This window comes from Jaculus jaculus, chromosome 5 (assembly GCF_020740685.1).
Source record: "Jaculus jaculus isolate mJacJac1 chromosome 5, mJacJac1.mat.Y.cur, whole genome shotgun sequence".
In the NCBI taxonomy this organism is placed as follows: Eukaryota; Metazoa; Chordata; class Mammalia; order Rodentia; family Dipodidae; genus Jaculus; species Jaculus jaculus.
The window spans coordinates 173,010,176-173,034,268 of NC_059106.1; the positions used below are offsets into that span (position 1 = coordinate 173,010,176).

The window sequence follows — 24,093 nt, forward strand, 5'->3', positions numbered from 1 at the left end:
GCATCAACTCGTTGAAAGCTCTATCTTGTAATTTCCAGTAAATTGGAATCACTGGGAGTCATTTTCCCCACTTGAGTGGCAGGTATATTAATTTCTTGTCATTTGTCAACTATCAAAAATAAACTGTTTACAAGGGTGGGAGGGAATGTCAGGGACTCTGGCTGCAGTTTTTTTTTTTTTTTTCTTTCTTCACATGGGTCTGGGTAGTATGATGCAGCAATGCCAAGCCACCCTGTGCCTCACTGGCTCCAACACAGGAAGGACATGGGTGACGCAGAACAGCTTTGGCCCCAAGACCCCTGAACATACTCTGGTCCACACACTGCTCCGCACTCACTCTAAGTTCATCCCCTGCCTTGCAGCCACACAGAATGGAGCCCTGACAGTGACTGCCACGCACCACTTGCTGACTGTGCCCTAGATAGAGAGTCAGATCCCTCGTAGGCATTACGTCCTTGAATTTTTACCACCATCTTTCCAGATAGGTATTGCTCTCTCCCTTTCACATTCCCAGGAAGCTGGGCTCCAAGAGTGAAAACAATCCACCCAAGAGCACACGGCTACTAGGATTGACAGGGCCACACACTGGAAAGAATCTGAGGCACAAAATTTAAGGAGGGAGTGTCTGTCGGGGTCACCAGTATGGGGTCAGCACCCAGAGTGTCTATTGGGGTCACCATTACAGGGTCAGCACCCAGAGGGTCTCTCAGGGTCATCAATACAGGGTCAGCACCTGGAGGGAGTGTCTCTCGGGATTACCAGTATGGGGTCAGCACCCAGAGGGAGTGTCTCTCGGGGTCACCATTACAGGGTCAGCACCCGGAGGGAGTGTCTGTCGGGGTCACCATTACAGGGTCACACCCGGAGGGAGGAATGAAGCTGTCCCCACCCCTGGCTCTGAGGTGCAGAGCTGGGATTTCAATTGAGGGCTGTAGGCAAGCAGGCCCTTGACTTTCTTCACTGTTATGTGACCCTCACAAGCAAGGTCAGACCTGGAAGAGCAAAGGAGCGGAGGAGTTTTAATGGTGGGGATTTCAGGTCTCACGGGAATGAGGAGGAAAATTTTCCTTCCCACGACCCTAACAATTACCCCAGGCTGGCACCTTCCTGCTCCTCATGATCTTAAGCCACCCTGTAGTCCAAGGTGGAAAAGTAGGACTGAGGCCACCGAGGGGAGTCAGCGGGCACTGACTTTGGAATCCACAGAGTCAGCCCCAAACCAGAGCCCAGCCTTGGACTTCCATCAATTTCCTGCCTTTTCAAACCCTCCATCTTTCCCCACCAATGAGGCATGGGTCCCCCATGTCTGTCTAGATAGTGGAAGCTGAGGCTTGGAGAGGTCGACCAAGTTGCCTCGGGTCACATAGCCAACACAGCAAGGCTGGAATCACTGTGAGGCTCAGAGCTCACTGCCAAGTGCTGGGCAAAGACCCAAAGGGAGCTGGTGTTTGGATCCAGTGGAGAGACAGGGAAAGCAAGAAGGAACGAGGAGTCGGGAACAAACAACTTCCGAAATATAATAATTTGGCTAAATTTAAACATGCGAAAGAGTTCAGAATGATTCATAATACATGCAGATTGATGAAAATGACTATGCAAATGATGCAGACAGGAACGAGCAGGGTAAAGGTAACCTCTCAGCCCTAAGCCGGAGCAGGCAAGGTTAAAGACTTAGCAGGAGCTTGCCAAGCAAATCACATCTTCAGGTAAAACCTCCTTCTTGATGCAACCTGTGTTACTTGCTTTTCCCGTTGCTGCAACAAAATACTTGAAAGGAAGATTGAGGAAGGAAAGGAGGGAAAGAGGGAGGGAGAGAAGGAGGGAGGGAAGTTGGTTGCGTAGTTGGAGGGTGTGGCCCATCATGGCCGAAAAGGCTGCTCACACCTAGTGCATCCGCAAGCAGGAAGCAGAGAGTGATGGAGGCTGCTTTGCTGCTCCTCTTGATCAAGCCCAGGACCCCAGCTCATTGAATGGTACCTCTCACGTTTAGGGTGGGTCTTCCCACCTCAGTTATGTAATCTAGACACCCCCCTCACAGTTGTTTCCATGGTGATTCTATGTCCCATCAAGTGGACAACTGAGATGAACCCCAGCTGACCCAGAACCTGGCGGAGTGAGAGTCTGAGCCAGTGCACGTTTCTGTCCCCAGAATGTACTTCCCTCTCTAAGATAATAATTCTGCTTCCAGGCCTGGAGAGATGGCTCAGCAGCTAAAGGTGCTAGTTTTCAAAGCCTGCTGGCCTGAGTTCAAGTCCCCAGTACCCACATAAAGCCAGATGCACAGAGGTGCATGCTTCTGAGTTTGTTTGTAATGGCAGGCAGCCTTCATGCACCTATGTCCACTCTTCTACTCTCTCTGCCCCCCATCTCTAATAAATTTTTTAAAATTCAATTTTTTTGTTCTTTTTTTTTAATTTAGAGAGAGGAAAATGGTTCAGCTCAGCCAGTGCAAATGCCAGACACTTGTGCCACCTAGTGGGCATGTGTGACCTTGCACTTGCCTCACCTCTGTGCATCTAGCTTATGTGGGACCTGGAGAGTTGAACATGGGCCCTTAGGCTTCACAGGCAAGAGCCTTAACCACTAACCCATCTCTCCAGCCCAGTAAAATATTTTTTAAAAAAGTCAGGCACGGAGGTGCACAGTTTTAATCCCAGCACTCAGGAGGCAGAGATAGGCGGATCACTGTGAGTTCGAGGCCACCCTGAAACTACATAGTGAATTCCGGGTCAGCCTGGACTAGAGTGAAACTCTATTTTGAAAAGCCAAAATAATAACTTTTAAAAATCTGCTCTCATCACTCACCAATAAGCTCTCCTTCCTGTTGCCTTCCTCACCTTGTCCATTTCTCATTGGTCAGGCGTGTTCATGTGAGGCTGGAAGGAATCGTGGTGCTTGCATGTCCTTTCCCAGGTGAACGCAGAGGAAGGCCTGCACCATATTCTGCCACTGGCCAGCTGTGGCCTCAGAAGAATTCATCTTTCTAATCCTCAGCCCAGTGGCATGGATAATATATATTGCTTACCCTCGGTGTTGATGTCAACATGAACTATACGGAGCACACTGGAGGATGTTCAATAACTGGTCCCCACTTCTCTCTCCAAACCTACGCCTCTATCCTCCACCTCACCAGCCACTTGCTACAGTCAGACACCCCAGAGGCTGCCTGCCTCTTTACTCCGCCTCACGAGCCCTGGCTCCCACACTCCACCCCTTTCGACTTGCCTGAGGCCCTCCCTGTCACAGAGCTAAGCTGGGGCCTGTCTCACTCCAGCACCACCAACAGAGCCCCCGGCAATCGTCAGGCCTGCGCTCACATCAACTTTGTAGCCACTTTTAGGGTGAAGGTCCTCTTTGCCTAACTGAGTAGTTCCCAGGGTCTCCATAAGCTCGTGTAGGGCTGGGAGCTCATCTCGGGTCTCCTTCTACCCAGGTTGTTCCCTGTATTTGATAAGCTCACGTAAGTGTCTGGGCAGCCACGGGGCCAAGAAGTACCAGATTCCATTTGCTTCCCACAAAAGTCACCTAAGCCCTTGCCTGCCGCAGCCCGTCTTTAGGCTCGCCCTAGCCGAAAGGGTCAGGGAAACCCCTGAGGCCCTCCAAACAACAGGCTGTTGCCCCTGCCTTGGAAGCCTACCAAAAGTAAATGGTAAGACTTTCTTGCTAAAGACAGCACACACTGTGGTTGCAGCACATGGAGACACGTAGCTGGAACTGAACGGGAAGATTGCTGTCTGCCAGGTAGCTCTCAGAGGGCTCCGGAAGTGCCCAGGAGGTCCCCACATGCTCAGAGCATGGGGACCCTCCGAGGCTGTCGGCATCGAAGCCACTGTGGGTGTGCATGGACAATGTTGCCTTTCATCTCTCTTTTTTTTTTATTTTTTTTTTATTTTTCCAGGTAGGGTCTCACTCTAGCCCAGGCTGACCTGGAATTCACTGTGTAGTCTCAGGGTGGCCTTGAACTCATGATGATCCTCCTACCTCTGCCTCCCAAGTGCTGGGATTAAAGGCATATGCCACCATGCCCAGCTTGCCTTTCATCTCTCACTGGCTTTTCATGAAAGGCCTCTGATCTATCGAGAGGACATGAAGCTCCTCCTGAGTCCCTTTCCCAGCAGCCCCTGGGGAGTCATTCAGCAGCTTTCTGAGCTGCTCGCTGTCTTCAAGGCATGCTGGCCTTCTGCCCAGGCTCACAAGTTGCATTCTTGTCCCCACCTCCCCACGCTCGCCTAACTCCCCTGACAATCTGAGGCAGCAGGCCTCACCCCACACTCCTACGTCCTACTGTTATTTCCACTGTGACCGGTTGTTCGTTGGCTGCTCACAGACTGCTCTAGAAGAAGTTACCACTGGGTTGGGAGAGTCTGGGTGCATAACCATGCTCTCCTAGGTCACACCATGGAGACGCTCCTTGTTTCTTGGCCCCATGGGGCAACTTCCATCCTGTGCACCAGGATGTGACCAGTGACTGTCACTCCACCATTCACACTGTTAATAATGAGCCTCAGTGTCAGATACACTCCAGGTCTGCATTCTGAATTCCTGCAGCTTTCATATCACTTCTGGGGCAAGAGAAAGATTCTCTCATCTTTTCCATTGTAAGAATAACAGTTTAAACTTCCTGTCTAAGGTCACATGAACCCATTGATCTTGGGCTGAGAAATCCAAAATAATGGGTTCTAGGTATCCCAGCACTCTCCCCGCCCCCTTCCTCTCTCCTTTACTCCACTTTCTCTCTCTGCAACACCTTACCAGATTGTCACTCCCTGACTCTACAGCTAAGCAACTTTCAGCCCCTCTAAACTTGGCTGTCCTCTGGTAAGTCAAGAGAGGTCTCCCTCCTGGATGGCCTCACGGGCCCATGTGAGCAAGGACTCTCAGTCATGGTGGGAAGGTGTGCAGACTCCTTGGATCCCCCCAGGGCTGGCAGGAAGGGACCAGTGTTCCTGCCACAGTGGGGGCCAGTGAGCTTAGCTTTGTCTGTTTGCAGCATCTCGGGCTACGGAGCGGCTGGTGGGAAAGGCGGGAAGAACGCCATGACGCGGTCCCATGGCGTGTCCGTGCTGGGCGTCTTCAACCTGGAGAAGGACGACGCGCTGTATATCCTGGTTGGACAGCAGGGGGCAGACGCCTGTCCCAGTGTAAGTCCCCTGCATGGCTCGCCACACTGGGGGGGGAGGGAAGAGGAGGGAGAGTGACTTCTGGGGGCACCAAGTCCTTACCGACTCTTTCTTGGAGTTAATATTCAGAGAAAATAGGGCTTACCTCAGCTCTGCCTGCAGATGACCATCCTTTCTTGGGGTCATTTGGGAATGTAAGGACACAGGGATTTTGAAGCCATTGGGGTTTTACACCCCCAGAGGGACCAAGGCTGAAGCTGAGATTTTCCTACTTAAACAGACCAAGCATTGGTGTTCTCCAAAGAAGTAGGAAATGGCATTTGCTTCCCGAACTCTCTGGCTAGCATGCTGTTGGCTTTAATCATATTATTATAGTAATTTTTTTTAAGATGCAAAATCCAGCTGACAATTGTGGACTCGTGGCCACATGAAATGTTATAAAGGCACAAGAAATGTTCTGAAAGATACATGTAGTAGTGATGTAGTAGTGACCACTTCCGGAGGGGCAACTAGACTGGGGACGCTTTATCAATGGTGTCTGCAAGTGGCACTGAAAGCGTGTTTTCAGGGTTAGGGGTGTATCTTCATTGGCAGAGTGCTTGCCTAGCATGTACAAAGCCCCGGGTTCCACTCCCAGCACCTCATAAACAGGGTGTGGTGGTGAACTCTTATAATCCCAGTGCTTAGGAGATAGAGGCAGGAGCATCAGAAGTTCAAGGTCATCTTTGGCTCCATAGTTGGAAGCCAGCTTATGATACATGAAACTGTCTCCAAACAAAAAAGAATGTTTTTATATATTATTTATTTTGTGTTTAAACAAAAAAAAAATAATAATAATAGCAACCAAAACATATACCGGCAGCCGAAATATCAGGTAGACTATTTCCTTGTTGGTTCCTTTTGTGTTGTCCTCACAAAATGCCTGACAGAAATAGCTTCTGGGAGGAAAGATTTATTTGGGCTCATCATTTCAGAGGGTCTTGGCCCATCGTGGTGGTAGAAGCCTGTGGCAAAAACCCCTCAGTGCAGATCTTGAGTCTAGACCCGTCAAAGGCCCGTCCCTAGCGACCTACTTCCATAGCTAGGCACTGCTCCTAAACGACACACAGCAGCCGGGCGTGGTGGCACACACCTTTAATCCCAGCCCTCGGGAGGCCGAGGTAGGAGGATCACCACGACTTTGCAGCCACCCTGAGACGATGTAGTGAAGTCCAGATCAGCCTGGGCTAGAGTGAGACCCTACCTCAAACCCCCTCTCCTGAAGAAATAATTTAAAAAATAAAAGATCCATAGAAAACAGCACCATCATTCAAAATGTGAGCATGTGAGGCACTCTTCCCAAAATAATACCCCCATCTTCCAAATGAAGGAAAGAGAAGCCACAGAAGTGAAGGGGCCTGTCCACTGTCACAAAGTGGTCCAGAGCCCTAAGTTACTGGTTTTGCTTGGCTCAAACTCACTTGGATCTATTTCTTTGGCCTTTCTTCCCTTTCCACTTGCAGCCCATCACTAGACCAACCTCTGTGATTCCCAAGACAGCCTACCATTGTGTTTCTGAACCCCTGGGGTGTCCAGCCACCAAAGGGAAGTCCAAAGCCTGGGAAGAGAAAGCCCAGAATGGCTAAAGGTGCTGGTAGAGTGAGGCAGTGCGGGCGCACTCAGCAGTGGCACTCGAACCCCCGGCACCCCAGTGGTCTGCTTCTCAGCAGCCAGCGTGGTGCTGGCTCAGAGGGGCCCGGCAGTGCCGGCTGCGCCGGGGGGAGCTCAGCGCCCAGCACGGTTCGTGTCCCGTAGAGCAGGCAGGCCGCAACCTTACCTGGAGTGCAGCTTTGCTCGGGCGGGTTTCGGGCAAGGGGCTGCATTCCTGCGCCCAGAACAGCTGTTCTCCAGGAACTGTCCCAGCAACCTGGTGGGATGCAGGAGCTGCCAAAGAAGCTGTTTATTTCCACAAACAAGCTCAGCTTCTAAGAACCAGGCACAGTCCTGGGAGCCCAGGAGGCAACAGCCAGGGACATCTCGCCCTTCCCCAGTCACCTCTTGCAGGGTTAAGATAAAGCCACAGGACCAAGCCTTGGTCGGTCCAACCTTTGGCTTAAGAAGTGTCTCCACTCCAACTTTTATTTAGCAACGATAATCAGGGTTTTGCAGTCCGTTACAATATATTAAGTCATTAAATTACAGGCTGCTGTAATTTTCACAGGAATTTATTGAGTGCTAATGTAATTCTTTCATCTAAGCAGAAAGATTGCTTTGACTTCTGCAAGAGACTTTTACTTGATTGGATTGTAATCAGTTATGTCTTTTCACAGGACCGCGTCTTTTTTAATTCAATTGTAATCTACTTGTTCCTTTAGGTTGCTGTATTTTATCATTTTTATTAATCAACCTACTTGTTCTCAAACTGTGGGTGTGCAGGGAGAGTTCTCAAGAGGTCAGGAGGAGGCGATTCTGGGCTATGAGCAGAGGGCAGTGCCCTCTGCTGGTTGGGCTGGGCACAACATGAGCATCAGGCAAGTGGGGCAAGTAAATGGTCAGTCCGGGTTGGTTACCCCACACTTCCGCCTCTGGGTCCCTGGGGGAAGAAACACTGTCTTTTAGGAACTGTCTCCATCTCAAGTTCACTCTAGAAAACAAATGGTGTCCGGAGTGGGTCTTGAGAATGAAGTGGACTCTAAGAAGCTGCTTGGCAGTTTAGCTGGCTCCCCTACACATCTGTGGGATCCTCTTTCTGCGTGCCTGGCCACCATCAGAGCTCAACTGAGTCTAAACCAGGCTTCCTCCACTTGTTGCTTGTGGTAGAAAGAGGGCCTGTCTTATGTTTTGTAGAACGTTTATTCTCTACCCACTTAATGCCAGGAGTGCCCCCCAGAGGAACTTACGGTCAGAAATACCTCCTGAAACTCACCCCCAAGGCCCCGGGGGAGTAACGCCGCTGGTCTAGTTGCATGCCCATCACTCCCGCCACCCACCTGGCAGACGACGGAAGGGCGCGGGAGGCAGGCCGTCCCTGATTGAACCCACCCGAGGGAGCACACCTGCGGCTTGTCAGCCACCGCACGGGAACCGCACGCGTACTAATGACCAGCGGAGAGCCTTGCTCGGGAGGAGCGTCCACTCAAGCAGCAGGAAGAGGAAGAAACTCTCTGGAGAAAGAAGGACCCAGCGAAGGTCAAGTCCCTGAACTGGATGACTGAGAGGAAGAGGGCAGGAAGAAAACGAAGGGCGGCCAAGAGAAGGAAGAGGCAGCGGGGCTGGGGCAGGCTATTTGCAGTGCGTGTTGTGGCCATACGAGGGTGTGAAGCCTAATGGTGACAGATGGCATGTGCCTCCACAGGCTCTCTCTGGCTGCACTGTGAGGAACAGAGCGTGCAGGCACAAAGGGGCAGTCGGGCAATGCATCCAAAGGCCGTTGCGCTCATCTGGGTAGAAGATGTTGGTGGCTTGGATCAGCCTAGGTACCATGGATGTGGAACAAAGCGGTTGATTCTGGGTACACAGGTGAAATCCAAAAGGACTTCCTGTCTGCTGAGGTGGGGAATTAAGGAAACGAGTCAAGGTTGACCCCAAGGACCATGTCTGAGCCCCTGGAAGCCACTGAGGCAGGAGGATCACCACAAGTTCGAGGTCAGCCTGGGCCACACAGTCAGTCCTAAGACAGCCTCGAAGTGAGACCCTATCTCCAACAATACGAGGAAGCTGAGGACAAGGTCAAGAGGTCAGTGTCAGACATGCCAATCATGAAGATTCTACGAACCAGCCCACGGCAGTGGCAGGTGGAAGGCCGCAGGTAGACCATCGAAGTTTCCGGAGAGGGGCCGGGAGAATACACAGCCTGGAGAAACTGGCATCAAGTTGAAAGTAGGTGGGATGGCGTAGGATGTGGCACAGTTAGAGAACAGAAGCAAGGATGGGCCATGCACCCCGCCCCCAACACTAAGAGGTCAGAAAAGAAAAGCCAGAGGGACAGGAAGGGGACCGCGGGGGCGTGGAACCGGGCGAGTCAGCTGCAAGGCCGTGTCATCACTGCTGGAGGCTGTGCTCAGTCGGCAAGACGCTGGCGCGGATTGAACCATTTCTCTGGGGTCTGGGGCCCAACACAAAGAAAATGACTGCAGCCGGGGAAGTGGGGGTGGGGACAGGGTACACGCTAGGTATGTCTTGCAGTTACCTTCTCGCTGATGGGACAAAATGCTCAACCAAACGCAGCTTGTGCCTTGACTTACAGTTTGCAGGGGAAGTTTCCTCATGGCAGAGAAAAGAACGGCAGAGCTGAGGCTGGGCCTCACATGCAGCGAGAGTCAGCCAGCCAGCTTCGGGCTGGTAAACCTCGAGGTCCCGCAGCGACACACCTCCTCCAGCAAGGCCCCGGCAGCTCCCAAACTGCCACCTGCTGGGGATAAGTATGAGGCTCAGTCACAACGCCTGAGGCCACACGGGACATTTCATGTGCAAACCGCCACAGCAGGCGCACGGCCATTCTCGAGCCCTGCTGCTGTCACCTCCCACCCCAAAATGTTCAGATGTCAGGAAGAGGATCCACGGGGCATGGGAGCCCACTGGCCCCAGCCAGAGGAGCGGAGAGGAGCAGAGCACTTAGCCCTGCTGGTTCATTCTGGGCAGATTTATAGATGAAAGCACATCCAGGAATATGAGGTGCCTCACCCAACACACCCCCTGCTCTGCCCAGCTGACAGCTCCTGTAGACTTCCTCTGTCCTTGGTCCCAGCCACAAGGTATGCCCTAACTTGCCACCCATGCCCACCTCAGACCACCATTCCAGCCCCGGACATAACTGCATATACGTGAGAGAAATGTTAGCTGTGCGCCAGTGATTCAGAATCTTCTATCTACACTAAATCCACACTTACAAAGTAAAGTCAAATTATTTCCATCATTAAGTCCAAAATGTCATAAAACAAATTGCGTCTTAGCTGTTTATCTGGAAATTTCTTTAGTACCCACTGCCAGCTCTCCTGAATGTGTTAGCATAAGGAGTGAGTCAAGATGGATCACCGTGTCCACTGGCTGGTTACACAGCAGCGTTTGATGGAAATTTGATGTTTTATTGGCTTTTATCCCATTAAGTGAAAGAAAACTCATTTTCTTCCGAGGTCAGGCTGATGTTTAGAGAATTCGTCTGAGCTGTGGTGGCCTGCCAGGTAGGTATGTCTTTGCTTGAGGGACTGCTCTTGTCATTCCAGGAGTCTAGGATTCTTTGCTATAAAATTCTACTGTGCCCCCAGGGTATCCCAGAACCTCGAGCCCTAAACCAAGCCTATGGGGTCCAGAAGTAAGTGTAATGAAGCCACCTGCTGATCCTAACATCATAATCCCTCAGAATTGTCCCAGCAACCTGTGGTGTCTTTGTGCCCAGCCCACACTGAAGACATGGAAAATGTCACCAGGGTAGACAGAGGTCCAGACTGCCTGATTCCCAACCTCTGCCTTCTCCTCTCCGCAGAAGCCAGGGAATTCTACTCAGGGCTGTGGGTCGCTGGTTTCTAGGGACAACAAAAGGAACATTTGCTGACAGGACTGAGATGTCCAAGATGGGGGAATGATTTTCCTCAAACATGAGCTGGGAATGAGACTTCAGCCCATCCTTCCACTGTTGGATTTTGTTTGGTTGGTTTTCTTAAATTCTTCCCATGATGCTTTGGAACTGCACTTCTCCAGAAACTTCAATGGCCCTCCACGGCCTCCTGGGCCATATCTCTATCCTGACATGGAGTTTTCTCACAAAGAGACTTGTGAGCTTTCCCCACACGTTCCACCCACCTTTGCCCCTGTGGCTCATGCCACTCCATCCTCATGACATGCCATGACTTCTCCACCCTCTGTGGTGACGTTCTCCCTACACGTCATGGCCCCCAGAGAAGCCACCTCCTGTGGGCAGTCCTCCCTGACTGCACCCACAGGGAAGGTTCCCTCTCCCAACTTTTTGTAACATCTGTGTCACAGCTGTTTGCAGCGGGTACTTTCCCACTGCTGGGGTGAAACACTTGACCAGAAGCAGCTGACAGAAAGCAAAGGGTTTATCTCAGCTTGCAGCTTCGAGGGAAAGTTCCCGTGATGGCAGAGAGAGCATGAGCAGACAGCCGCGTCACACCTTCACAGCAGCAGGGGCCAAGTGGAAAAGTTAAGGAGCCCCGAGGGGGACTGAACTCGAGCACCTCAAGGACTGCCACCAGGGACACACTTCCTTCCACAAGGCTCCCCCTCCCAAAGGCTCCACAAACTTCCCAAACAGTGCCACCCACTGGGGATCAAGTGTTCAAACACACGAGTCCATGAGAGACATTTTCCACCCAAACCACCACTGTCCCGTAGCTCTTCCCTCATACGGCTCATATGGGCGTTGTTCTTTGTCTCCTCAACTCGACCATGAGCTATTTGACAGGCAGTCAGATGCCATCTTTAAGCATACAAGGACAGTCTCTAGGAAGTGCCCAAACCCAATGTGTGTTTTTGTTTCGACAGACAAACCAATTAATCCAGAAAGTCTGCATTGGAGAGAACAACGTGATAGAAGAAGAGCTTCGTGCCAACAGAAGCGTGCGCGAGTGGGCTGGAGGCGGCGGCGGCGGGGGCGGAGCCACCTATGTGTTTAAGGTGAGACCTGCAAGGGTAGACTCCCCAGGGCAATGGCTTCCCTGGTGTCACGGCCTCGGAAGAGCCCCAGACAGGACCCCCCGGGACAAGCACAGATTCCCCTAGGCCGCAACTTCCATGACAGCATCCGAACAGCCCCAGACAGGATAGGATGTCCTATTGCAGTTCAGGATGAGGAGCCAAGTCTCAGAGGGACATACAGTCCCAGATTCACCATGCTGGGTTTTTGCAACCCTGGTTAAGGGCTCCCTCTAGAGGGTCCTCTGTCCCTTCTGGGCCAGCATTCTTTCCTAAGACCATTTTTCTGACATAATTGCATCCTGCCAGAAACTAAACAGAGCAGTCTCCTGCTGGGTGGTCCCATGGGCTCAGTGATGCGGAGAGCTTCGCCCTGATGTTGTAGGGGGCAGAGGCAGACGTGCCTAAGAGTGCAAAGGGAAGGAGACAGGAAGTGAGACCTGCTTCCAATCACCAGCAACAAGTCCTCCAAGAGGTCTAAAGAAGGAGCTGCTAACCAGGACCATCCCAGCTCATGTGTAACCTGGCAATATAGTGAGCGCATATACACCTTACTGAGTCCACTTCTTTCAGTGAGTCCCAGCTGACGACACAGAAGCTCCCAGATGAGGAGGTGGGTTACTATAGTGTGAATTTTGGACACTCAAGTCCCCTCAGCTGGAGAAGTCAATCCACAAACTGTCAGGTTTAAACATTCAAACCAAGGCTGAGAGGGTGTCTGGCTTGGTCTCTCCATCTCTGCGTCTCTCCCCTGGCCAGATGAAGGATGGAGTGCCAGTGCCCCTCATCATTGCTGCTGGCGGAGGTGGCAGAGCCTACGGAGCCAAGACAGACACGTTCCACCCAGAGAGACTGGAAAATAACTCCTCAGTTCTAGGGCTGAACGGAAATTCCGGAGCCGCAGGTAAGGCTCTGCCCTCTTCCAGAAATCTCCCAGGAATGCCATCATGCCCCTGGAAGGCACTGCAGTCATTGCCCCTGAGACTGTGGGAGCTCTGGATATTGATATGAATACTAAGGGAGGCAAGGCAGTACCTGGAGCCCAAGCGGGCTACCCCGTGGGCGTGAGGCTTGCAGAGCAAGGCCTGTGAAAGCGAAGCTCTTGAGGTTCCCGAAGCTGGCAAAGCCCCGGGGCCTCCCGGAGGGCTGCGGCTCAGCTGCTTATGTTCCAGACCCCGGCTTGTCTCCCATCTGGGCTGCATTTCCTAAGCCTGGGGCCCCTTTCTAGCACGTAGCTGCCCTATCAGAGGGTTACCCCACATACGTGTCCCTCTGTTTCTCCCTCTGAACCTTGGAGAACCTCAGTCAGAAGTTCTTCCCGAAGACACTTCCAGAGACTAATCCTTGCAGTCCTGGCAGACGCACCCACACAGTGAATCCGTCCCTTCTGTGTGGGGTCCAGGCCATCACTGCTGTCTGCTGAGGTCTTCGGGTCAGGCGTCTGTTGAGATGTCATATGGAATAATAAGGGGAGGGCCCTGGACTCTCGGGGGCCAGCAGGAGAGACACTGGGCTCAACTGTCAGAAGCCATGCACAACTTTCCAATGCTCAGAACAACTCCAGTGTTTGGGAGGTGGCGGCCCTTGTCGCTGGGCGTCACCTACCTCCTTCTCCTGAGCACCCCTGCTCCTGGATGAGGAGCAGCTCTGCCCCTCTCGCTGGGTTGCAGCTGAGGTGGGTTCGGCCAGCAATTCCTGCACTTAGTACTCTGCGGAGCATTCCACACTCTCTCCCACACTCTCTCCACTGATGCTAAAAGTCAACCCCTGGGCTGAGTCTGATTATTTGCAAGTTTCCAGTGAAGAAACTGGGGCTCAGAATGAAGAGGCCCACGGTTTGGGTTTCACAACCAACAAATAGTGAAGCCCACAGACCTATCTAGGCTGATCTAAGACTCCTGCAAGAAACCGCAGGGTAGTGACCTCTACAGGCCCGTGACACTGGGCTGCAAAGCCTGAGAGCCCCAGCTCCTATGTGGATGAGAAGCAGTTCATGAAAGGAAGGCACAGCGCAGGCGTGGGAAAGGGAGTTTAGTCATCAGGCTGTCTGTCCCCAGCGTCCCTGAATCCCCACGGAGCACTGCTGCTTCTGAGCTGGGGGCGTGGCGGGTGGCTGCCAGGAAGTGGGGCATGAAGCATGCTTACTCTGCAGGGACCGGTGAGGGCCAGAGAGGTTTCCTAGAGCCAACGGCATGCTGCTCTTAGCTTCCCCCTTGAAGAAGGCTCTGGAACAAAGCAGGTGGCTGCGCCCTTCAAAGCCCGCCCTGTCTCAAGAAGAGCCCTTCTCTCCCGCAGGTGGTGGAGGCGGCTGGAATGATAACACTTCCTTACTCTGGGCCGGAAAGTCTTTGCTGGAGGGTGCTGCTGGAGGACATTCCTGCCCCCAGGCTATGAAGAAGTGGGGGTGGGAGACAAGAGGGGGTTTCGGAGGGGGTGGAGGGGGGTGCTCCTCAGGTGGAGGAGGCGGAGGATATATAGGTAAAGATGATTCGTGTTCAAGGTGTCACTCCCTATCCCTCTTAGTCCTAGGCTCTTCCCTCCCTGTCACCTCCCCTGCCCCCACCCCCAGTGTGGACCATAATGTGACTGCACGCTCCCCTCCCCCGGGCCTGGCTCGGGCCTGCCAGAGGTAGGATGTTGGCTCCCGAGCCAGCATCCTGCCTCCAGGCTTCCTTCGAAATAGTATCAAGATCCCACGTGATTCTTGATCTCTCCCCTGTCCCAAGCTGGGCATACAGGAGGGCTTGGCTTCCCAAACTCCTTTGTAAAGACTCAGCAGTCTGAGAGCCCTGGAGATCAGACTCCCCCAGGCCCCCAGCTCCTTTTGGAGGCCTGGCCAAGCCAGCCCAGGGCTGGTCTGCAGTTTCCTGGGCTCCTTCTCCTCCTTCTCCTGCCCAGTCCACTGGCTGCCAGGGGCAGCTCTGTCCATACTGACTGAAGGGAGCTACTCCCAAGATCCACCGGGGCAGTTTGGACCCAGCCCTCCAGCACGCAGCCCGCGGCTGACCCCAGCTGCTCTGGAGCCTCCCGTGTTGAGAGGCTGCCCGATGATGGCCCCACCCCCCCCAGACTAGGACACATTGCATGCACTGTGACGTTCGTGTCTTGTGTTTCGCTTCACGCTGTGTGTACGATGCTTGTGTTGACCATAAGCTCTTCTTTCCCAAGCTTTGAGTGGGTGGGAGGAGCCCAGTGGGGAGCCCCAAGATCACCCAGTCCCAGACGAAGGAGGGACAGGAACCTGCAGGCACAGGGGCTCATCTCCCAGAAGCCCCACCCTGCCCACATGGGGCTGGAGAGCAACTCCTCGGGGCTGCTCTCCAGGGACTCCTAGAAGGGACCCCAAGGATATACCGCAGACTGGAGACGAGAACTTTCTGGAATCTTGCTCTCACCTGGGCTACTTGCCACTGGGCCTCAGCCAGGTGAGAGAGACTCCCTAGGGAGCAGGCCACGACTTAGGAGGAAAGTGACCCACATGCCCAGCTTCTACGGAGCTAAACCCCAAGTGCAGCCTCTGTGCACTGAGCTTCCCTTCCCTCCCTACTTCCCTGTCCTACAGCCACGCACCCCCCCCCAAGACCCGTGGCTCTGGCCAGAGCTGCATGCCCACCCGCTGTTGCGCATGTGTGTTGAGATCTGGGCACCCACCTGTCTGGGTTCAACTCTTCTCTGGTTTGCTTCAGGTGGCAATGCAGCCTTAAACAATGACCCTGAAATGGATGGGGAAGATGGGGTTTCCTTCATCAGTCCATTGGGCATCCTGTATACCCCGGCCTTAAAAGGTACCCACCCTTCCAGGTGATGAGACAAGCTTCCTTAGGTCTCTTCTCCCACCAAGCCGCCTGAGGGTTACTCCATGGGTATGCAATACCAGGCCGGGGCTTCTGGGCTCCTTGAAGACAAGTGATCTTGTGGCTTACATTCTCCAGAAGTCAGGGCGGGTGGTTGAGTGTGGACAGATAGACAGAATACGGACCACCAGGCAGGTAGGTCCTGGAAACTGCAGCAGTAGCACACCTGCAGCAGCCAGCCTCAGGCTCCTGGACGCAGACCTCCCTCCCACCCGCACAGTCCCACGCACATCCCTGGCTTGTGCCCCACTCAGCGCGAGCCCAGAGAGGTGTTCCTGTACAGACGTGTGTTTCCAGTAGCATCCGGACACCCGAGCCCACAGGGAGCAGCTCGAGATAGAGCTCAGAGGGCAGCGAGGATCTGGGGGTCCAGGGCCATCTTCACACTCGGCCCAAGACTGACCCTCCCTTCCTTGTCCCCAGTGATGGAGGGCCATGGGGAAGTGAATATCAAGCATTATCTAAACTGCAGTCACTGTGAGGTAGATGAATGCCACATGGACCCCGAGACCCATAAGGTCATCTGCTTCTGCGACCATGGGACGGTGCTGGCTGAGGATGGTGTTTCCTGCATTGGTAAGGGACCGGGATCGGGATCGGGAGGGACCAGGACTCCAGCAACTGTTCCCGTGGTTCCCAGATGAGTCCAGCTCAGTTTTCAAAGTCTCTTGTCCCTCTGCTGCTGCTCTGGCTGCTGAGCAGAAGGACCTTGTAGGAAAGGTGGGTCATCATGCCTGGAGGAGTCTCAGAGTCATGGACACGTATCCCTCTCCCAGGACATGAACACTGACTGTGACATCTCTAGCAAGGGCACAGCCAGCCCAGTGACAGGGACCTGAGCATTCCTAAGGCTATTTATCAGTTCCTTTCTTGTTGCTGGGACAACAGATCTGATCAGAAGCAGCTTAGGGAAGGAAAGGGTTTACTTTTGGCTTATGGTTTCGAAGGGAAATCTACCATGGTGGGGAAAGTATGGCAGGAGCAGGAGGCTGGCATCACATTGTCACACCAGCAGGGGGAAGAGAGAAAGAGAACGGTAAACAGGGCTGGATTATGAAGCCTCAAGACCCACCCTCAGTGACACACTTCCTCCTGCAGATTCCATAGCCTTCCCAAACAGCACTACCAGATGGGGATTATATAGTCAAACACATGAGTCTACGGGAGACATATTATATTCGACCACCAAGCCCTGTTTCTGGAAGTCTCAAAGCCAGGATCTATTCCTTTCTGTCCACAGCCTTTCAAGTGCAGATTCAAAGATGGTGCTTCTGTCTTTAAGACTTCTCCAGATCCTGTAACTGTTTATTTTGGTTGCGCAGATATTTCTTGATACCTTCGTTCCACACTAAGGTCCCTCTTCCGCATGCACATCAGGTGCCAGTGCCTCTTCAGAAATGTAGTTTCCAGGACTGAAATCCCAGCTACTCAAGAGGCTGAGACAGAAAAATCAAAATATCAATGCAATGCCTGCCTGTGCTATAGAGACAGTTCAAGGCCAGCCCTGGCAACTTAATGAGGTTCTGTCTCAAAATCAAAATTAAAAAAAGTGCTGGGGGTATAGCTCAGTGGTAGAAAATTTTCCCAGCATATGTAAAGCCCTGAGTTTGATTACAGCACTGCATAAGGGAAGGAAGGAAGGAAGGAAGGAAGGAAGGAAGGAAGGAAGGGAGGGAGGGAGGGAGGGAGGGAGGGAGGGAGGGAGGAAGGGAGGGAGGGAGGGAGGGAGGGAAGGAGAAGGGAAGGAAGAAAGAAAGAAAGAGAAGAAGGGGAAGGAAGGAAAGAGAAAGGGAAGGAGAAAGAGAACAAAAGAGAGGACTTGTAAACCAGAGTGTGGTCTGGCCAGTACGGGGTTCACAAGACCTTGTCCTGCTTCAGGGTCGTGTGAGATAAGCTGGCCTTGGGTTATCATTAAGGGGTTCTCTCCTGTGTGTCCTCCTACTCTGGAGTCCCCACACCTCCACTAGGTTCACTTCTGGGTCTCCTCCCACCTTCATCCCATCCTGGTGTGGTTGATGTTTGGGTTCCACACTCAGGACGGATATTCAGCTCTTGAGTCCCCCTCCACCCACTGAAACCAGGCTAAGCTCATGCTCCCAAAGTTCACTCCTGTGGAAAGGAAACTGTGACAAAAGTCTCCAAGGATGGAGAAAAAGCAAGTGACCTTTTCCTACTGGGAGGATACTTCTGACTTGGGACCAGCTCCAAAGAGAAACAGCATGGTAGTCAGTGCCCCCTGGGACCTGTCTTTCAGCGTCACCCACCCCGGAGCCCCACCTGCCGCTCTCGCTGATCCTCTCTGTGGTGACCTCTGCCCTGGTAGCCGCCCTGGTTCTGGCGTTCTCCGGCATCATGATCGGTGAGTGTGCCGGAGCCCCAGGGCTTCCAAAGGGGCAGGAAGGCAAGTCTGGAAAGAAGAGTAGTGTCTCAGGCTGTGCCTTGAAGTCACGCTGTCCTTTTGGTTCTTGGAGCTGGGTGGGGTGGCAGCTGGAGAAAGGCTAGGCCAAGCCAAAACAGTAGCATTAACCCTCACCCCCCACCCCGGAGCAGATAAGATTCCCTACAGAAGCCCCCCCCCCCAAAGTTGATGCTGATCATTGGCCCCAGATGTAGCCTAATGGATGCTCACGGGGACGAGGCATTCTACAGGGGCCAACACAATGGACAAAGCTCTTCCTGCGCCTCTGGCTCCTCTCCCAGCCCCCACATACTTTGGGGAACACGGGTCCCTGTTGGGCTCACTCTGTGTGTAGTAGCTAAGCCCCATGAGCCAGGCTTTCATACTCATTGGAGTATGAAAGCTGTTTTCTGAGTCTATTCCATCCAACCTGTGACCTGAGGTAAGGTTGAAGGAGTTCAGCACAGGCCAGTCAAGCACACAAGTCAAGCTGTAAGAGGCCAGGGCAGATGGGCAGGGTCATGAAGACAGGCAGCGGGAAAGACCCATGTCAGCGTGCAGCAGCCGCCCCCCCCCCCCCCCGCCGGGCGGGGAGATAACAGCGCACCGCGCCATCCTTCAAAGGGACGGGATGATAAGAACTCGCAGACTGCAGGCTCGCCATGCGCCTGGAAATATGCAAATTTCAGATGGTTCCGTCCTGTAGCAGGACTCCCCAAGGTGCTTCTGCAGGAAGGAGTGGCGGGGAGCCAGGGGTCAGAGAATGTGGGCCCTTTTTTCTGTCACCTCTTCATTCATTCTCCCAATGCACCCCTTTCACTTCTAGTCCTCTGAGTGTACCCCTCTTCTTTCTTCCTTTCCCCTGTAGCAAATGAATCCACCTCACAGACACGGTACATTTCAGAGAAAGCGCCCGAGCATGCACAGTGGCTAGGCAAGGGCAGCACTTGCCCTGGCCCTCTGCGGTAGGGCTGGGCCATGGGCTCCGGGCACAGTTCACCCATCCGTCAATATGTCCTTCTGCCTCCTGCAGTTTGCCTTAGCTCCAAACTCCCGCATTATCATGTGCCATAGGAGCCCTGAGCCCACCGGCCCTGGCCATAGGAGAACTCTGCAAAGTTTTCAAACCTATTTTATGAGCGATGGTGCACACCTGTAATCCCAGCACTTGGGAGGCTGAGGCAGGAAGATCACAAGTTGAAGGTCAGCCTGGTTTATATACTGAGTTTCAGGCCTGTCTTGAAAAAAAAAAATTTTTTTAAACCAAACATACATGTTTATCTGTGAGTTCATTTCATTAGGACCACCTCAGGACGGGATGTGAGAGAGCTTAGAGAAGTGCAGCAGGAATTATTTTCCAGAGAAAGAAATGCATGGTCCAAGGGGTCATGTGACTGCTCAGAATACCCCGCCTGAAATCACCTGGTGGAACCGGCGTTCAGGACGTACCCTGCCGATTAGCGGCCTCGTCACTGTGGGGCTAGTCCCCAACCATGTGGCCTGGCAGTTTCCCAAGTATGGAAAACACAGATGACCCGGACCTGGGGCAGGGGGGGGACCTGGAGTCTACTCTTCTAATTGTAACCAAATTCCCACCCACAGCTGAGCACAGCGCAAATGCTGAGGCAGACATTCTTGGGAGACCTGGGACTTCTCTGATAGCCGACTGGGCTGCAGAGTTCTCCCAAGAGCCTCGCCAACACCTCCGTCCACCACACGACCTCCGGGGTGCTTGCCCTGTCTCTCCTCGGACTTCCCTGGCTCTGTCTCCTTCTCTCCTATAAGCATATCCCCTAATAAAATCCTGGTGCATCTCATCCTGTCTTGGATTTGCTTCCTGCAGAACCTAGACTAATATGTCTGTCCTGTGTGTGAAACAAGAAAATCTCTTCCATTTGTGTGAATTTAAGCTTTATATTTGCTTTAAGTGATGTTTTGAGTAAAGGGATATTCTCATGTGTATAAGCATTTTGTTACTGTTAGTAAGGGTGATGGGAAATTAGAGCTTAAGGAAGGAGACAGAGTTCAGAGGAGGCTCTGTGGTGGAGGAGGCCTGAGCTGGGCTTCACAGGCGGGTGGCCTGGTGAGGACCCTGACAGCAGAGTCCGTGTGTCCGCAGTGTACCGCAGGAAGCACCAGGAGCTGCAAGCCATGCAGATGGAGCTGCAGAGCCCCGAGTACAAGCTGAGCAAGCTGCGCACCTCCACCATCATGACAGACTACAACCCCAACTACTGCTTTGCCGGCAAGACCTCGTCCATCAGCGACCTGAAGGAGGTGCCCCGGAAAAACATCACCCTCATCAGGTGAGCATCTGCGGCCCTGCAACTGGATAGCTCCCCGGCATCGCGGGCTCTTGCGTTAATTAGTTATCCCCTCGCTGTGACCCACGGCATGAAAAGAAGCAGCCTTAGGAAGAAAAGTGCTTGCTTGGGCGCACAGTGGCCGGGAGGGCGTGGCGGCAGGAGCAGGAGGCTCCTGTACTCCCCCCACAGTCAGGAAGCAGAGGCGAACAGGAAGCGGGGCTGAGCTGTAAAACCTTAAGGCCTACCCATAGTGAGGCTCCACCCCTGAAAGGTCCCATGACTTTTCCAACAGCACCACCAGCTGGGGACGAAATATTCAAACACATTTTACATTCAAGCCATAGCAGCTTTCTAGTTGTCTTCCCAGGAAAACTATTTATTTTATTTTATTTCATCTTTGTGGGGCAGTGGGGGGGGGGATAATGGGCGTGCCAGGGCCTCTAGCCACTGCAAACAGATTCCAAATGCATACACCACTTTGTGCATCTGGCTTATGTGGGTACTGGGAATTGAACCTGGGTCCTTACGTTTTGCAGGCAAGCACCTTAACTTCTAACCCATCTTTCCAGCTCTCCAAAATTTGTTGGGTTTCTTTTGTTTTGTTTTGGTTTTTTTCTTTTGGTTTTTCGAAGTAGGTTCTCACTCTAGCCCCGACTGACCTGGAATTCACTATGTAGTCTCTGCCCCTGGCAGATATCAGAGATTCACTAACTAGTGACTAAATGAATAAACAGTTCACCCTCATGATGAATTGCTGCCTGAAACCTGTAGTGGCTGTTTTCTCATTGCAGTAACCCAATACCACAGAGTGGCAAGTTACATAGGAAAGGATTTGACTAGCTCACAGTCTGGTCAAGGGCCTGGGGGCAACCCTGGTGATGAATGGCCTTCTTGCTAGCAGAGGTAGAACTTTGCAGAAGGCAGGGAATGAGAGAATGTCTGCCTTCAATGTTCCCTCTCTTTAGGAAGTCACAAGGATTTAGTCATGGGAACTGTACCCTAATGACCTCATCTGTCTGAATCTGCTCCCCCAAAGGCCCACCTCTGAGCACAACCATCACTCCCTAACCCTCTTGGTACATCACAGTCAGGATTAATTTTTAGCATGTGAACTGGGGAGGCACACTCAACCCTGTCCAATCCACAGCGGACCCTTTCTTACCAGATTTCTGACAAAGAAATGGAGGCCCAGGAAGTTATAGCAAAGCCAAATTGAAGGCGCCACTCTTGAGTGCACATGTCAGCTTAAATGTGACCCTTGGACTCAGGGACCTCAGCTGCATGTTTATTGTTGTGTACCTTACTATAACTTCTTCTCCTTGGCACAGGGGTCTCGGCCATGGTGCATTTGGGGAAGTGTACGAAGGCCAGGTGTCTGGAATGGCTAACGACCCAAACCCCCTACAAGTGGCTGTAAAGGTAAGAGGCGGCTCCCCTTTGAGCCGGGCCTGAGGTCGTTGTCATCTCCAGTCCCAGCTCATAGCCGCCTCCTCCCTCCCACCCTCTCTTCTGTGCAGACACTGCCAGAGGTGTGCTCGGAGCAGGACGAGCTGGATTTCCTCATGGAGGCTCTGATCATCAGGTAAAACCGTGGACCCTCCAGCCCGCCTCCCCAGCCCTGCCAAGAACCAGGGGCATTTCTAAGTGATGCCTCCAGAGGAAATGGTGTTTGATGCTCACTCCCAGCATGCCCCCCTAAGGAGGAGGGTCCCTGAATGGAATAACCCCTGAGGATTGTTTCGGAAATTATCTGCCTGCTGTAGCTGGCACCCTGATGTCACCCCTTTGCTCTTGGTCCTCGCTTCTCAAGAACTGGAACATGTGGGCTGGGGACATGACTGGCCACCTGACCTTGGGTCCTCAGAGCCCACGTACAGCAGATGCTGTAGCCAGGTGTCTGTGATTCCAGTGTGGTAAAGGCAAGATGGGAGATGAAAACGGGAGAATTTCCCAAAAGCTTTCAGCTAGCCTGGTGCATGTAGAACTGAACAGGAAGAGACTCTGCCTTGACCAAAATGGAAGGCAAGGACCGACAACTGAAATTGTCCTCTGAACTACACCTGTGCACTGTGACACGTGTGTGTGCATGCATGTGTGCACACATGCACACGTGGGCACACACACACACACATGCTCCATTTTGACATTATGAATTACAACCTCCCTCCAAGTAACTCATTCAGAACTGAGGCCCTTGGCCCATCCCAGCTTACAGATGGACAAGAAGCAAGCATGGCCCACACCTGAAGGAAGGCCACCCGTCCCGGCCTCTGCTGTGGTAGGGCTGACTCTCAGTAGGCCGCTACCCTACAACTAGGGGCTCAGGCCAAGGTCCCTGAGGGTGTCAGCCCTGACATACAGCAGGTCTCCTGAGGAGGAGGTGGACATTTGACCTCGAGACCTAGAGAAGGATCACAGCCCCTGTCATACCTAAAGACTCCAGACATTCTGACGTGTGGGTTTGCTTTGGGGTGTCCCCTTGGTGGAAGTGTCAGGGGAACAAGGCCAGAGAAGCATGAGGGATGTGTGGGAGCTCTGACGCCCAGGAGGATCCACAGCCAGGGCAGCACCTTGCTTTAAAAATCACACTTAAAGCTGGGGAGACATCTCAGTTGGCAGAGAGGCAGCTGCACACACATGAAGACCTGAGTTCAGATCCCCACCTGGAACCCCAGTCATGAGAGGGGCAGAGACAGGAGGAGAATCCCTCGGGCTCACTGATCTGCCCACCTGACCAAAACAATGGCTGCTTCAGGTTCATTGAGAGGCTGTGTGAAGGAAATAACATGGAAGGACAGAGGAGGACACCCATCGTTTTCCTCTGGCACAGGGCACGTGCATCTGCACATGTACATGCATGCACTATGCATATGCACACCACACCACACATACTACACACACATACACACTGAGAACAGTCATTTTCTGATGATACATGTGTTACATGATCACTGACTAAAACTTGGAAAGTTTAAGAATAACGTGTAAGGAAAGCCACATTACACAATATCACTACTAGGCAATAACAAGCCATAATTCTTTGATTTATAATCATCCAGTCTCTCAAACTGATCATCACCCAGTCTCTCAACTTGTATGTTATGTGTGTGAATGTGGAGTTCACTAGTCTGCACTGCCTGTGTATCCTAACATGACAGGAAACCCAGATCTCAGAGCCTCTCGTCCTGACTCAGCCCTACCCTGGAGGGAGCCAAGGAGACTCCCCGGGGCCTCTTCCTGCCTCTCCTTCACATGGTGTCACCTGGCAGGTCTCATGCTGTCCCTTTCAGAAGCCAGTCCTTCAACTTTTGCTCAAGACCTTCCTCAGAGAACCCAAGTGCACATTCATGAGTGCTGCCTGAGAAAGGCGCCTTTAGCCACTCCACTCGCAAAAGGCCTGCCCCGTCTTCCCTCCTGCTTCCTAGGGAGGTTCCCTGTGGTCCATGTCTACAGGATGCATCCTCACAGCACGATGCACAGTGCCTTTGTGTCACCCCTCACTTGTGACCGCCCCGGGCGCAGCTCACTGAAAATCCGTTGCCCCTTCTCTACCCTGCAGCAAATTCAACCACCAGAACATCGTGCGCTGCATTGGGGTGAGTCTGCAGGCCCTGCCGCGCTTCATCCTGCTGGAGCTCATGGCCGGCGGTGACCTCAAGTCCTTCCTCCGGGAGACCCGCCCTCGCCCGGTGAGTGAGAACCAGCCTTGGTGCCAAGGTCATGCCAAGGAAGGAACAGGGAATGAAAGGAAAGTGCGTGGGCAGCCTGGGAGTCAGTCAGCTGTG

At 52.9% G+C, this 24,093-nt stretch overlaps 1 protein-coding gene across 1 annotated transcript in view; it reads left to right on the forward strand.

The window, feature by feature from the left end:
* Window positions 1–24,093, forward strand: part of Alk (ALK receptor tyrosine kinase) — a 747,750-nt gene that overhangs the window by 700,440 nt on the left and 23,217 nt on the right. The window contains exons 13-23 of the mRNA XM_045149222.1: window positions 4,991–5,141; window positions 11,601–11,732; window positions 12,510–12,654; window positions 14,046–14,228; window positions 15,437–15,535; window positions 16,028–16,180; window positions 17,859–17,963; window positions 20,122–20,308; window positions 21,637–21,727; window positions 21,826–21,890; window positions 23,868–23,997. Coding sequence (XP_045005157.1) covers window positions 4,991–5,141; window positions 11,601–11,732; window positions 12,510–12,654; window positions 14,046–14,228; window positions 15,437–15,535; window positions 16,028–16,180; window positions 17,859–17,963; window positions 20,122–20,308; window positions 21,637–21,727; window positions 21,826–21,890; window positions 23,868–23,997 — 1,441 coding nt within the window. The remainder of the gene's footprint in view (window positions 1–4,990; window positions 5,142–11,600; window positions 11,733–12,509; window positions 12,655–14,045; window positions 14,229–15,436; window positions 15,536–16,027; window positions 16,181–17,858; window positions 17,964–20,121; window positions 20,309–21,636; window positions 21,728–21,825; window positions 21,891–23,867; window positions 23,998–24,093) is intronic.